At 42.9% G+C, this 16,622-nt stretch overlaps 1 protein-coding gene across 3 annotated transcripts in view; it reads right to left on the bottom strand.

Annotated features, from left to right (window-relative positions):
- The window catches only part of LOC126334835 (sialin-like), a 400,692-nt gene that overhangs the window by 164,643 nt on the left and 219,427 nt on the right, over positions 1 to 16,622 (bottom strand). For all 3 annotated transcript variants that reach the window (XM_049997496.1, XM_049997494.1, XM_049997495.1), the window contains exon 2: positions 844 to 887. In XM_049997496.1, coding sequence (XP_049853453.1) covers positions 844 to 860 — 17 coding nt within the window. In that variant the 5' untranslated portion in view covers positions 861 to 887. The remainder of the gene's footprint in view (positions 1 to 843; positions 888 to 16,622) is intronic.

Genomic DNA, 16,622 nt, shown 5'->3' with positions numbered 1-16,622 from the left:
ATCGTCAACTGCACGAAGCATTGCCTCGTCCATTACAGGTGTCCTCGTTGGTCTAGGTCTTCCCCTGTCGCGAGTCATAGGCTGGAATGTTCCGTGCTCCCTAAGACGCCGATCAATTGCTTCGAACGTCTTCCTGTCGGGACACCTTCGTTCTGGAAATCTGTCTCGATACAAACGTACCGCGCCACGGCTATTGCCCCGTGCTAATCCACACATCATATGGATATCTACCAACTCCGCATTTGTAAACATTACACTGACTGCAAAACCACGTTCGTGATGAACACTAACCTGTTGATGCTACGTACTGATGTGCTTGATGCTAGTACTGTAGAGCAATGAGTCGCATGTCAACACAAGCACCGAAGTCAACATTACCTTCCTTCAATTTGGCCAACTGACGGTGAATCGAGGAAGTACAGTACAAACTGACGAAACTAAAATGAGCTCTAACATGGAAATTAAGCGTTTCTGGACACATGTCCACATAACATCTTTTCTTTATTTATGTGTGAGGAACGTTTCCTGAAAGTTTGGCCGCAGCTTTTTGTAACACCCTGTATAGCACATCCCAAGAAAAGAATTCTCAAAGAACATGGTTTTTTCGGGCCAAAGATAGTAAGCCTCCCCTTAAGGATTGAAGACGCTGCATTTGTGCTCTATTACAGAGCTGAATAGCTAATATCGTTTCTTTGTAGACTAAAGTCCACAGAAGTAGCAAAGATAAACCAAAACATCAGGAGCCTCTATCAATGTTGTGTTAGGTTTACTTGGAACAACGAACAGAGGAGTAGCTCTGAACGAATAGTGAAATGTGTGTCGCTAAGACGGCGGGTCACTCACCTCTGCGCCTCCTCCATGGTAGTGGCGGCAGTCCCTGGTTAGTCCTGCAACAGGCAAAACACACGCCGTCAGATGGTCCGACGCGGAAAGCGCGCCAAAGCAGAGCGCAGACAATTCCTCATAAGCTCCACTATCAATCATAAGAACTGTGCGAACGAAACGCACCAAGTGTTTCGAAAAGTTTTTCAGATGCCACAAGTTTTTGTTGAGTTACATTATTTTTCAACAGTTGTCTCTGAAAAACATTTTCGTATTTTTGAAACAGTCACGGTCGATTAAGTCGGTCTTGAAACTTCGCTATTGTTGGCTGCAGGGTGTTCTGAAACGTAAATGTAGTTTTACATTTTCCAGTGAAACTGATTATGCGGGCCTCCAGTGTGGAGTTCGCTTGAAGGCTGTTCCTGTTCTCTCCATCGGTGTGTAAACCATGCGCGCTCCTATCTACGGCAATTCAGACGTAGCATTTCAGCTGTTCCGAAAAGTTTACGTCTTGCAGTGAGGATACAGGAAATGACGATTTATTGTACCATAAAATAAAGTTATCAACGCTTTTGACTGGAGCAAAATAAGAATCAAAGTCGTGAAAATACGCTATGCGAATTCATGGCACTTTGGCTTTCCAAGAGCGAAGTAGAAGTGAAGCCATAGATGAAAGGCATTTTGTTTGGAGAGAATGACATAAGATACCAGTTTTACAGTCTTCTCCAATCGGAGTTGTGCGTCAGCTGACTAAAGATAGTGTAAGTGTAAGTCAGCTGTGGCCTGATCGAAGGAACAAACGTTTATCAGGATGTTCGGACGGGGGGTTAAACTACATTTTTTTTTCATTTACATAGAGATTGTTCAATCTCTTTAAAGTTCTTCTGAGTGTACTGTCACGTTATCTTATAAAATTCTAAAATACTGAAGTACTGAAGTAAACAACATTTCTGGCTCGTGCCGCCCTTTCCAGGCAAAGATTGAGGGGCCACAGCAGCACGGCCAAATCGAGTTCCTTTAATGTTTTAGGAGTTTAGCTGCTTTGACACGAGCTGCGGAAATCTACGTTTCTGTAAACAGTTCGAAGTTTCAACAACAATCACATCATTGGAGACAAAGCACAAACTTGAGCTGAAATACAAAAACGTCAATTGGATGTGTCTATACTTTTATTATAGGAACTATCCAGGTGTTCACCTTAATACAGTGAAACCACGGAAAACCTGGATCGGGATAGCGGACACGGATACTAAACACAACCTCGCAAAAGTGAGTTCTCTCCCTTGACCGCTGCGGCGCCTTATATATCACGACACTATCTGTGACTGTAGAGTGTAGATGGACATTACTCTACACCTCCAAAAGACATAACGATACGCGAACAAATACTTCAACCTCTGCGCTGCTTCCATTGCAAATTTGGGTATGGAAAGCTGACACATCAACCTTCTGCGTGAACGCTTGGCTCATCAAAGTTGAGCAAGTAGCACTTCAAAATAATTGACGCTAGCTCTGTTTGCGCAACGAGACGGTTCTTTCCAGACAGTGATCTGCTGAATTTTAAGATTTTGTCAGCTCTTAATACTCGTAGACGAATGTTTAATAATAAAATACTTCAGAACAGCCGCGGAAGCTAATAGTCCTTTAAAGATCAGCTTCAATCTTCGTATTTTGGTAATAACATTGCTGCAACACGAAACTTGAGTCATGTATTTAACGGAATGATGCTGCCTATGACGCTAACATTTTTCATTCCAATTTCAAGCGAATTATGTTGCAATTGACTATCACTAGTCACTACAGTTTTTCCACCGAGTGGTATTGATACGTTATAGTGCTATGTAATATTCGGCGACTTTTTTATAGCTGCATAAAATAATGTTGAGGAATACTCCGCCATCGCTACCGAAATGGTGCATTGAGAACTGTATGAACCGACGCCACACACGGAGAGTAACTTTCACAATCTGAATATAGAGTTCAGTTAACTATATATTTACCCAATGTTTAATTTTTACCCAATCCCTTATTCTATTCCTCCTCTTACTCGATCAGTTATTATTATTATTTGTGAACTCCGAAATCATGTATTTCATTACTATTTGGGCCATCTCATTCTAACGTAACGTTATACAAACGATTTTCATTGCTGCGCTACACTCTGCAGCGTTTGGAATAATTAATATTGTATTTATTGTATTCAAGACGCTACCACATCCCTAGCTACTTTTATATTCAGTTTTACGCTGTTTATTTAGTTTTGTGTGACTTGCGTTAGTGTGGAATGTGTGTGTTGAGAAGAAATAGAGAGAGAGAGAGAGAGAGAGAGAAACTTTGTCAGCAACAGTCCAATATCTGTTGAATTCAGAGATGATGAGTACTACCAGTAACCTACACCCCAAAGTATTTTAAGCGTCGAACACATGTATAAAAAAGCTTCAGTCGTCTGATTATAAGTAAGTTACTCTACTAAATGGCTGAAGGCGCAAAAGCCTAATTATGTTGGGTTTATTAATTTTGGATTCTTTAGCAGATGACTGTAGTCTGAGTAATTTGCGCTCAGTTTTAAGAGAAACACCGTTTTCACGCATCTCGGTGTTTAACACGTCATGTCTCCTGAACCATGCACCGTACAATGATATAATTTTGCAGGTAAGTTAAGTAGTACGAGGGGACATCAAAAAGTAAAGGGACTTTTGCAGTTTGTCGCCATAGGGTTGGTAACACTGCTAGTATCCAGGGCTGAATTATTGTCGTCTGCAAAAATTCTATACAACGGGTCACTCTTATTCTCTGTAGCAGACCGCGAAACATAGCAGCACCACTGTCGATCTGCACCAAGGAGGATATGAGGGCAGTGATCAGCGAAAGGTGCTAAACCTGCAGAAATTATATGTGGAATGCAAGCGCAGTATGGTGACAGCTGTTTATCGCGGAGCAAGATCTACAAATGGATAGGGCGCTTCAAACAAGGCTGGTTAAAACGGCTCTGAGCACTATGGGACTTAATTTCTGAGGTCATCAGTCCCCTAGAACTGATAACTACTTCAACCTAACCGAGGACATAACACACATCCATGCCCGAGGCAGGATTAGAACCTGCGAATGTAGCGGTCGCGCGGTTCCGTACTGTAGGGCCTAGAACCGCTCGGCCACCCTGGCCGGCTTCAAACAGGGAAGAACTCGATGTGACGGGGAAAGATGGGACAGATCGTCGACGTCAACAACGGAAGACAGTTTGGGAGCCGTTGAGGGTTGGTGATGGAAAACAGACGAATCACAGTGGACGAAATCGCAAATACCTAACATATCAGTCATGCTTCAGCGTATTCCATCTTACACAACAGGCTCAATTTTCGGAAAGCGTGGAGTGGGTACCGAAAGAATTGCCAGGTCAGCGCAAAGGATGGATATATCTCGTAAATATCTGGCCCGTTATCATCGCCAGCAAGGTGGATTTCAGCAAATCGTTACAGAGGACGAAACGTAGGAGCATCATCACGATCCAGGTAAGGCTGCGAGCATGGTTTGGAAACAGCCATCGTCACCAGAAGTTAAGAAATATAAACGTCAATCGTCAGCTGGTAACACTATATTCTGGGACATGGAAGGTGTGGTAACCGTTCATTTCACCCCGAGAGGCGAAACTGTGAACAGTGAGAACTATTGCGACGTGTTGCGAACTGAACAGAAACCTGCAATCAGATCCAAACGTCGCAGAATACTGCGAAAAGGTGTCATCTTGCAGCAAGATAACGCTCGGCCACATGCTGCCAATCGGAAAGAATTGGAATTCGAATTACTGGAACACCCGCCAGACGTATCATCAGAATAAATATTCCCTTTCTCAAAAGTCCCTTTAACTTTTTACAATGTGGATGCCGTCTGCAATACGTTTTGCTAGCAGGGTTAGTAGTGCAAAAGTAATAAATTAAAATGTCGTGCCTAATGCTGAACAGCATGAACAGGAAAGTGTAGTACATGGTGAACTTGTTTGTTTTCATTATTTTATGGGAGGGGTCGGTCAGCGAGAAAATGGTTGTGACGGTACGGTACATAAATGGACATTTGGAGAAAGGGAAAGGAAGTTTTTGTTATGAGACGTGTGAATTATAAATTATTTCAAGACTGAATGTGTGCGCGATGTAAAACAAATAGTAAAGATCGTAAGTTATTATTATCAAAGCACAAATATCGATGTAATTAACAAAACACACTTTTTTGTTATAATCTCTGTGTAACATAGGCCATGAAGATCAGAGACAATGCTTTGATTGAACTATCGCTCCTGTTTTGTTTTGTCTAGCGGTAGGCCGCCATTGTAGTGCTGTCTGATAATTAACGTAAGTTTTGTCTGTATTTTTGAAAAATATAATAGAAATTGTTATTAGAAAGTGTGTATTATTGAGTTAGTTGTCATGATCTCAACCATTAATTATAATTAACCAAATTTTTACAGAACTTCGTAGTGCAGGGAGTTCATCTCCCCTAGCAGGATTTAGTCGGCCATTACGCTGATTGTATTATTGAATTAAAATTTCAAGTCTTAATTTTTAATGTAAATCCGAGAGACTTCTCAGTTTTGATCTTTCATTAATTTCGAAGTTAAGATTAATTTCAGTTACCAAAATTCACAGCACTGAATGAGTTCAGTATGTTTCATTTTGGCCACCTAACGGCAGACGAAATTCTCTCCAGTTTTGCCTTGCAAATAATGAATAAGAAATATTGAAAAGCATTACATTCCGCAATATCTCAGTTAATCTTTATGTAATTTGGTATATAAATAACCAGTAGCCCCTGAGACCTATATTAATAATTACAGTTTGCGTAAGAATACGCATATTTTCTTTTCTAAATAGCATCGCTCACGCAAACTATTTATTAGAAGGCGGTGAGTCGCGCACTGTGTTTAAAAAATATTATATCGTACGTACTTCGGGGCAGCCGATGTCCGTACGAGTGTTATACGAGTGTTATCGCGGTATAAGTTAGTTTAAAGTCTCATGCTAGCTCACAATATTTAAAGACACCCCTACCAAAATCATAAAATATATAAAAATAAAAATATATACTGTGATAAGTGGCGCCGAAAGTGCAAAGTTTGTCTGAAGTCGCTAAGTGCTCTCATTCTCAAATATTGAATGAATGTAGTCTTGATAATTTGCGCGCAATGAGTTACACTGCCTTAGGACATACTCACAGTTTCTTATTTTAATAATTGACTTCTTATGTTAAACAGTTAAACTCATACTTCTTGATGTTTAGATAATGACAGCACTTGAAATTCTTAAATTCTGTCAATAATTATATTAAGTACTGAAAACCAAATTTCAGTTGCCCAGAAGTGGCGCAACCTGCAGCTAGTACTGGCTAACCGTATTAGTCGTTAAGTAAAGCAGATTTGACGAGCTTCCACGTCTGTCTGCAATGCTATCTGAACGAAAAATAAACACTTTTGTATGACCCAGGCGGTTCGCACAGGCCGAATATCATTACGACGTACGCGCGATATCAAAATCACCGCCGCGCGGGATAGCCGTGGGGCGCAAGAGATCTTTCACGCGTCTAGCAATATGGGGTGGTTCTAATAAAACCCCATGTCATTCCAAGCATGTGTGTCAATTTTTACCTCTCTATCTACATTATTCCGTGGTTTATTAAGTTTTCAAATTTATACTGACTTTTTGATCACCCAGTATATCCATTGGTGGAGAATCACCACAGATTCTTCTGTGGTGAGCAAGTCCGGAACACGGTGCACAAAGCCTCAAAATTCAAAATGGACCCCGTTTATCGTTATCTCTACTTTTTTTGGAAGCAATGCCATAATAGAAAATTTGTGTTTAATACAGCCCACTTAGAGAACAGTCTTTGACGCTACCAGATATTCGTTGTGCGGGTACATCATCTGATGCAATTGATAACTTACTCATCAAGCGCCGAAGGCTTTGACCGCCACAAGCTAATGATGCTTGTGAATGCGCACGTAAGCTTTTTCTGAAACTCTGCTCGGCATATTTCGCCTCACGTGAAACGGTAATTGGCAATGCGTCAGTAAGCGCCGCCTCGTAAGGCCAGTGAAGTTAATTTCCCGTAGGAAATGACTACAGCAGCTTTAATCTTCCTCCGTTAATGTCAGCTCTAACTTTTTTTTTCTATTTTCCGACTTTTGTTAGCAGTCTCACAGGTATGCAGTTATGTCTAAAGACTATACGACCTCTTTCTTGTTATTGAATCCCCTACCTGGCTGTATGTATGTCATGTATTAAATGATTCGTATCGAGGCACACTTACGAACAACTTTTGACGGAATTTGCATTTTCTAGATCGTAGAGGCCTGTCATGGGCTTGTGACTGAAATCGACACTTGACTAACATTCAAGTCCAAAACTAGTATCCTTATAGCGCTCCTTTGCTTTATTCAAACCAAAATGCGACGCAGGCTGCAGCGCTACAGTAGTAAAGAACCCACTCGGCCTCATTGACAATAAACAGCAATCTATTGCCAGCAGCCCTCTGAATTTCAGGGAGTTGAGCAGTCATGCGGTAACTTGTATTTCAAGGAACTCGGTTCTCTTTCCTTTGTGGGTAGATATTGAACCGTTATCCTCTTAAACTGCACACATTCCGTTAGTGGATACTAAACTCTAGATCAGACAGGTAACACCAGAAGCTGAATTAGAGTGTTTCCGTTAGTTAGAAAAGAGCTGTATCACTTCCGGGTAGTCCTTTTATAAACTTTTTGTACCTGAAAATAAATTGTACAGAGTTCGGTAGAATTTGAAGTGGGCTAAATTTGGAGAATTGTTACTGGCTACCACATGCCACGCCTGGTTAGATTCCAAAAATTAAGCATCCTCTCTCGGCTAATCGGATTTTAAATGATTTTTTTACTATAGTGAAATCTTTTTTCTATTAATTACATTACTGCGTACCAAATACTCAAGAACTAGAACCGTAAAAAATGGGAAATTATCATGAATAAGTTTTTGTTGTTGTTGTTGTAGTCGGCTTCAGTCCAAAAACTAACTCTCCACGCTAGTATACCCCGTGCAAGTATCCTCATCTCTGCATTACAGCGATCTACGTCCTTTTGAATCTTCCTTGTGCAGTCAAGCCTTAGTGCTTTTTTACAATTTTTATCCCCCAAACTTCCCACCACTACCAACCTGATGGTTCTTTGATGTCACAGGATGTGTGCTATCAGTCGATGCCGACTTTCAATAAAGCTGGGATAAAGTTCGTTTTCTCTCCAACTCTATTCAATACCTCCCCAATCGTAATTCGATCTACCCTTGAATAATTAAAGCAAATAATCTGCTATCCGGTAATAATACACATAACGCGAAGTAAATATCCTTTAATCAGACGGTCTCGTAACATGCTATAGTGCAAGCCCTTCTTTTGCCTTGTCCAGTTTCTTCTACGGGGTCGACATTGTTATATGGGATGAGGTAATGCTGGAGATAATTGGTAGCAGGATGCCCTTCCTGACGCCACTATTCCCCCTCCCTCACTCCCGGCGCGGAATCTATGTGGTCCGTCTGTCTGCGTTCGGAGTAAATCTGTCTCCAACAGTGAGAACGTTGCTATAGTATATATTCTTACTAACGTTTTACACAAAGCGGCGTGACTTACCATTCCGTAGGTGCGGGAGTCTGGGCGTAGCCTGACTAGGAAAGGGACCAATTATCGCTATTTGGTTTGAATAATGATCATTCGTGCTTCTAAGGGCGTTTCAGGGTAAAATGTGCTGAGAAATAATTGTTAAGAAAAAAATCGATATGTTGCGCTGTTGCCGAGATAATTAGCATTGAAGTTAGACAATCAGGCCGTAGGGCGAGCAAATTCAATCCGTCCGCCGTACACGGCGAGACCAAACATGTTATTCGTTTGGTTTCCTAAAACCGAATAAGAGAGCAACACAGAAATTGGACACGGGACGGTAGTGGGAGTCGAACCCGAGCCAGTGGCTGAGCAGCCTCGTGCGGTACCATCTACGTTATGAGAACAACTGACACTAATTGTATATGGCGGGCCGCTTGAATTTGCACGTACAACTGCCTGGTTGGCTAACCTCAATGCTAATTAACTCGGACACGGCACAACGAATCTAACTTTTTTCGTATCGATTATTTCTCAGCACAACACCTTTATATGTACCATATAACTTCCATGCATGCTTTTCAGGCTGTTTCTGGCTTCCCTATGTAGTCATAATGCATTGAGACAGTTGTCGAACAAGAAGACTAATTCTGCAGGTTAACAGAACATTCATAGTCGGTGTCAGCGCCGAGCTGGCGATAGATATTCCTCAGAATCTGCAGCAAGTTGTAAGCATCTGTTTCGGCAGTTCACGATACTATCTACATCGTCACAATACATTTATTTGCAAATGAAATTTTTCGTCGCAATCCATTCGAATTTTGAGATCAATCGATACGATATTCACAAACGTAATACAAGCAACAAGAAGCATAAAGCCATCTGCTCCACCTTCTAGTGAACCTAACTTTAACACAGAAAAAGGTAAAACAGTCGAATATAAAATTTAAGACTTTTCCACAGTCGACCCATGGACAATCAACAACTGTGTTAAAATGGGACTCAAAGTTATTTCTTCTTGACAGCTCCTACTATACCATAGCAAATAGTCAGCTGTAAACCCGTAAACGACCACAATGAAGCCAGATAAACAACTGTTGGCCAACTGAAACATGTCGCATCATAACGTTTATCGTATACATGATGGATGGAGTACAGTATGCGGCTGACGAAACTAAACAAAATTAAAGTCGCTCGAGACTACAGATCCAATGGTGAGCACAGCCAAGGTCGGTGGTTCTACGCTGTTGCGTACGTATATGTGACAGGAATTCCGACAATCAGTGCGAATAGTTCGCAGTACTGAGATCCAGTTCTTTGGCAGAGGATGCATTCGACCAATTTCCGGTTTTCTATGCGATGGTGGCATTTTTAAAGACCACATTGGTTCTCTAAACTCAGGGAAAGCAAGAGCTTTCATTTCAACGGCCGCACTGCAACTAGGGCAGGTATCCACAAGCAAGACAGCTATAACAAGTAGCTACGACAGTGGCACATACGGTAACTGCTGTTTTGGTGAAGAACGTTAGAGCTTCAACATACGTGTGTCTGGTTCCTAGCCAATTCATTTACGTCCACTTACTATTCCACAACTACGCAAGATATATGAAGAATGTCGCTGTTCTTGAAATAAAACTTTTCATGTGCATTTTTAGCATTGCTCTATCTTTTGTCGAGTGAAATGGCGCAGTATTTACGAGATTTCAAATCTCTATCGATTCTTTAAATCGACAAGGGAGAATGCCGGAATCGTTCCTTAGAAAGACCATGTCCTGTTTCTCACCTAGTAATGTCTTCAAAATCGACAAACTGATAAAACCTAATGTACTGATCTACGTTTTCAATCTGACTTCATTCAGCTTTTCATTTTAACTTACCTTACATCGACCTGCTACATATGCATTTACATACTGCAAATGATACCTCATATCCGACTACCAAGACCTATATTTCCCACCCCTCCCCCTCCCCCACCTCTTCCCACACCACGACTACTGCGCAGCAATAATAACTGCCGGTAAATCCCAGAACTTTATCAGCAAACCTCTTTGTGATATAAATTACAGCGTAATAAAACACTCACCTCTTTTTTGAACCTTCCCTATATTCTCTGCTGATTTTATCAGGTAAAAATTCCACATTAAGTAGTACACGGACTGGCCTAATGAGGGTCTGTAAGCTGTTTCTTTCGTAAATGAATATTATATCTTTGGAATTTTACCGATAAATCTCAGTCTCGCATTTGCCTTTCCTAGTTCTAGTTTTATAAAGGTCATTTCTCTTTAAGATGCATGGACCGGATATTCCAAGACATTTTACGAGTTTGACTGTTCCTATCAATCGAGTGCCAATTGTGTAATCGAATCATAATGAGGCTTCCCGACTACGGTGGTTACTGAAACTTGAGAAAAAATGTCCCTGAGAATTCCAGGTCTGATGAGGAAGACGGTACCAAGATATTCCTAATAAATTAACGGTGAGAGCGAAGGGAGGGAGGGGGGGGGGGGGGGGGAGCGGAGAGGGCAGCATGCCACAAAAATGACTTTTCCTTCCTCTCAGCTGAGCTATATACCAGCCATTAGTTTAACCGCAGTTTTTAAACATCGACAATTTATATGGAACAATATTCATGTAATTGACACATCGATTCAAGTATTTTAAAATTTGTGATTTATAAAACTCGATAAAATTCAATTTAAATGCTAGGATAAAATCCCAGAATTCCCTGAGATGTTATGGAATCCCTGAAATTCCCTGAGATTACCCTGATTTTCCAGGTAAAATGTAGTTCCCGGTGATAATTCCAGGTTTACCAGAAGAGTCGCCACACCACTATTCATGTATAATAGGTTACATTTCATTAGATTCAAAGATCAATTACCAATCTTTGCACTATGCGTCAAACCCCTTCATTTCTTCCTTCACCTCACTACAATTCTATAGCGTTCTGGCTTTCTTGCGCACAATAATGTCGTCCAAGATCAACCTCGTGGAAGCCGGCCGCAGTAGCCGAACGGTTCTATGCGCTACAGTCTGGAACCGCGCTACCGCTACGATCGCAGGTTCGAATCCTGCCTCGGGCATGGATGTGTGTGATATCCTTAGTTAGGTTTAAGTGGTTCTAAGTTCTAGGGGACTGATGACCACAGCAGTTGAGTCCCATAGTGCTCAGAGCCATTTTCAACCAACTTCATGGAGCTTTCCATATTATCTACTAAGTCACATATACAGCGAATTACAGCAGTTCTACAACGAAGCTACTTTCTACATCTACATCAACAGCCATACTTCGCAAGCCACCTGACGGTGTGTGGCGGAGGGTACCCTGAGTACCTCTATCGGTTCTCCCTTCTATTCCAGTCTCGTATTGTTCGTGGAAAGAAGGATTGTCGGTATGCTTCTGTGCGGGCTCCAATCTCTCTGACTTTATCCTCATGGTCTCTTCGCGAGATATACATAGGAGGGAGCAATGTACTGCTTGACTCTTCGGTGAAGGTATGTTCTCGAAACTTTAACAAAAGCCCGTACCGAGTTACTGAGCGTCTTTCCTGCAAAGTCTTCCACTGGAGTTTATCTATCATCTCCGTAACGCTTTCGCGATTACTAAATGATCCTGTAACGAAGCGCGCTGCTCCCGTTGGATCTTCTCTATCTCTTCTATCAACCCTATCTGGTACGGATGCCACACTGCTGAGCAGTATTCAAGCAGTGGGCGAACAAGCGTACTGTAACCTACTTCCTTTGTTGTCGGATTGCATTTCCTTAGGATTCTTCCAATGAATCTCAGTCTGGCATCTGCTTTACCTACGATCAACTTTATATGATCATTCCATTTTAAATCACTCCTAATGCGTACTCCCACATAACTTATGGAAGTAACTGCTTCCAGTTGCTGACCTGCTATCTTGTAGCTAAATGATAAGGGATCTATCTTTCTATTATTCGCAGCAGATTACACTTGTCTACATTGAGATTCAATTGCCATTCCCTGCACCATGCGTCAATTCGCTGCAGATCCTCCTGTATTTCAGTACAATTTTCCATTGTTACAAGCTCTCGATACACCACAGCATCATCTGCAAAAAGCCTCAGTGAACTCCCGATGTCATCCACCAGGTCATTTATGTATATTGTGAATAGCAACGGTCCTATGACACTCCCCTGCGGCACACCTGAAATCACTCTTACTTCGGAAGACTTCTCTCCATTGAGAATGACATGCTGCGTTCTGTTATCTAGGCACTCCTCAATCCAATCACACAATTGATCTGATAGTCCGTATGCTCTTACTTTGTTCATTAAACGACTGTGGGGAACTGTGTCAAACGCCTTGCGGAAGTCAAGAAACACGGCATCTACCTGTGAACCCGTGTCTAAGGCCCTCTGAGTCTCGTGGACGAATAGCGCGAGCTGGGTTTCACACGACCGTCTTTTTCGAAACCCATGCTGATTCCTACAGAGATTTCTAGTCTCCAGAAAAGTCATTATACTGTAACATAATACGTGTTCCAAAATTCTACAACGGATCGACCTTAGAGATATAGGTCTATAATTCTGCACATCTGTTCGACGTCCTTTCTTGAAAACGGGGATGACCTGTGCCCTTTTCCAATCCTTTAGAACGCTACGATCTTCTAGAGACCTACGGTACACCGCTGCAAGAAGGAGGGCAAGTTCCTTCGCATACTCTGTGTAAAATCGAACTGGTATCCCATCAGGTCCAGCGGCCTTTCGTCTTTTGAGCGATTTTAATTGTTTCTCTATCCCTCTGTCGTCTATTTCGATATCTACCATTTTGTCATCTGTGTGACAATCTAGAGAAGGAACTACAGCGCAGTCTTCCTCTGTGAAACAGCTTTGGAAAAAGACATTTAGTATTTCGGCCTTTAGTCTGTCATCCTCTGTTTCAGTACCATTTTGGTCACAGAGTGTCTGGACATTTTATTTTGATCCACCTACTGCTTTGACATAAGACCAAAATTTCTTAGGATTTTCTGCCAAGTCAGTACATAGAACTTTTACTTTCTGGGACGATTTCACGCCGTTGTGAATGAAATACTGAGTTTCAGTTACTACAAGAGGGAGACGACAGCGATACCGGTCCCAGTGGATTGAGGAACCGACTGACAGTGACAGGATTCCGACGCGGAGTGCTTTTTATACAGCAGTGTTGCTGCCTTTCCCAGCCACGTCGGCAGGTCTGCGCTTGTCCCAGCAGGAATTTTGTGGCCGGCTGTAGTTGCGTGAATCAAAGCTCACGCGCGCTCAAGGACGGCAGGTGATTTACAAGACCAGGGCCAGTACCAGTGCCAGTCTCCGAGAAGCTGGAATGTTACGACGAACGGCAAAAAGCAAACACGCAGACGGCAGCGGGCGGCCCCCACAGCACCTGCTACCCGCCAGAGAGGCCAAGCAGCGCGAAACGTGTGTACTGGCTCTGCGAGCCCCAACTCGGGCCCATGGCAGGCACACTACCTCGTGGTTAGCTGCTCGAAACTACAATTTTTTAAAAAATGAGATTTTCACTCTGCAGCGGAGTGTGCGCTCATATGAAACTTCCTGGTAGATTAAAACTGTGTGCCGCACCGAGACTCGAACTCGGGACATTTGCCTTTCACGGGAAAGTGCTCTACCAACTGTGCCACCCAAGCACGACTCACGCCCCGTCCTCACACCTTTACTTCTGCCAGTACCTCGTCTCCTACCTTCCAAACTTAACAGAAGCTCTCCAACCCTGCAGAACTAGCACTCCTGAAAGAAAGGATATTGCAGAGACATGGTAGAAGTAAAGGTGTGAGGACGCGGCGTGAGGCGTGAGTCGTGCTTGGGTAGCTCAGTTGGTTGAGCACTTGCTCGCGAAAGGCAAAGATCCCGAGTTCACGTCTCGGTCCGGCACACAGTTTTAATCTGCCAGGAAGTTTCATATCAGCGCACACTCCGCTGCAGAGTGAAAATCTCATTCTGGAAACATCCCCCAGGCTTTGGCTAAGCCATGTCTCCACAATATCCTTTCTTCCGGGAGTGCTAGTTCTGCAGAGTTCGCAGGAGAGCTTCTGTTAAGTATGGAAGGTAGCAGACGAGGTACTGGCAGACTTAAAGATGTGAGGACGGGGCGTGAGTCGTGCTTGGGTAGCTCAGTTGGTAGAGCACTTGCCCGCGAAAGGCAAAGGTCCCGATTTCGAGTCTCGGTCCGGCACACAGTTTTAACCTGCCAGGAAGTTTCAACAATTTTTTTTATTTTTTCCGTGTGTCTTCAGTTTCTTTTGCACTGTATTACACCATCTTCCCAACAGCAACAGTAGTCCGTCACAGACACACGTTTATGAAAATAGAAGCACCAATAGGGATGCATGTACTGAAACGTAAACTATAGTAACGCTCTTTCAGAATTCAATGTGTGAGTGCCTACGAGTCACAATCGGAGCCTCTATGCTGACGACGTCAGTCCCGCTATACAAAGAAGAGACTGCAATGAGGCAGAGGACACACTCCTCGACGACTTCCACAAAATGGACGCTTACTTCAGAAACTGAATGTGCAACCAAAGCCACTACAGACAGAAATAATCACAGACCGCCTCGCTAACACGAAAGGAAACAACCAGTCTTTGGTCAGGTTCAGAGTCATGCATTACAGTACATCCCATCTCCCAGTACTTGGGTGCAATCTTCCATACTTGACCTACTGGTGCCATCTTCGGAAATTTGCTGCTAAAGTTAAAAGCCGCGAAAACTTAATGCGGAAACTAGCTGTCGCTTCTTGGACAGCAGATGAGAATATACTATGAACAAGTAATGTAGTATAGTGTTATAGTCATCAGCTGACTGTTGCTCTACTGTATGGTCTAATAACTGCAATACTCGACGGGTTGATGTCCAACTACGCCATTCAGTGAGGCTCGTTCCACTCCTGCCCAATGATTATCCATACTGGGCAACATTCAAGCTCCTCTACATCTATATCTACATTTATACTCCGCAAGCCACCCAATGGTGTGTGGCGGAAGGCACTTTACGTGCCACAGTCATTACCTCCCTTTCTTGTTCCACTCGCGTATGGTTCGCGGGAAGAACGACTGCCGGGAAGCCTCCCTGCGTACTCGAATCTCTCTAATTTTACATTCGTGATCTCCTCGAGAGGTATAAGTAGGGGGAAGCAATATATGCGGGACCTCATCCAAAAACGCACCCTCTCGAAACCTGGCGAGCAAGCTACACCGCGATGCAGAGCGCCTCTCTCGCAGAGTCTGCCACTTGAGTTTGCTAAACATCTCCGTAACGCTATCACGCTTACCAAATAACCCTGTGACGAAAGGCGCCGCTCTTCTTTGGATCTTCTCTATCTCCTCTGTTAAGCCGACCTGGTACAGATCCCACACTGATGAGCAATACACAAGTACAGGTCGAACGAGTGTTTTGTAAGCCACCTCCTTTGTTAATGGACTACATTTTCTAAGGACTCTCCCAATTATTCTCAACCTGGTACCCGCCTTACCAACAATTTTATATGATCATTCCACTTCAAATCGTTCCGTAGGCAAACTCCCAGATATTTTACATAAGTAACTGCTAACAGTGTTTGCTCCGCTATCATATAATCATACAATAAAGGATCCTTCTTTCTATGTATTCGCAATACATTACATTTGTCTATGCTAAGGGTCAGTTGCCACTCCCTGCACCAAGTGCCTATCCGCTGCAGATCTTCCTGCATTTCGCTGCAATTTTCTAATGCTGCAACTTCTCTGTATACTACAGCATCATCCGCGAAAAGCCGCATGGAAATAATCACAGCGGACTGCAAAACGCCATTGCCAGATTATGGTTCAGGATACTGAGCAATTGTTACCATCCCGTCCATTAGGAAAGGAAGTGCTGCAATGAGACGGAAATGTCGTAACCTTGCCTGCAAGGAGGACAAAGTAGTAACGGACGCGCCTTTTACATATAAGAAAGTGCGAAGATAAGAATGGTCTACCACACAAATGATCTTTGTGGCACGACCTTCTCCACTCTACCTGAACCGAACTGTAGTACTGTCGGAATCAATGCATCACCTCTACAGTAGTGTGCCTTATTAGACTGCCTTGCTTGTGACCGTGATATTGAGGTGTTAACTCTCGCGCAAGGTAAACTACTGTACTACATGAGCAGCTCTGGTTCGAAGAAACAGTTAAATGAAGCTTTTCTTTT

Source organism: Schistocerca gregaria, chromosome 2, assembly GCF_023897955.1.
Source record: "Schistocerca gregaria isolate iqSchGreg1 chromosome 2, iqSchGreg1.2, whole genome shotgun sequence".
In the NCBI taxonomy this organism is placed as follows: domain Eukaryota; kingdom Metazoa; phylum Arthropoda; class Insecta; order Orthoptera; family Acrididae; genus Schistocerca; species Schistocerca gregaria.
This window is presented reverse-complemented; position numbering and strand designations above follow the sequence as displayed.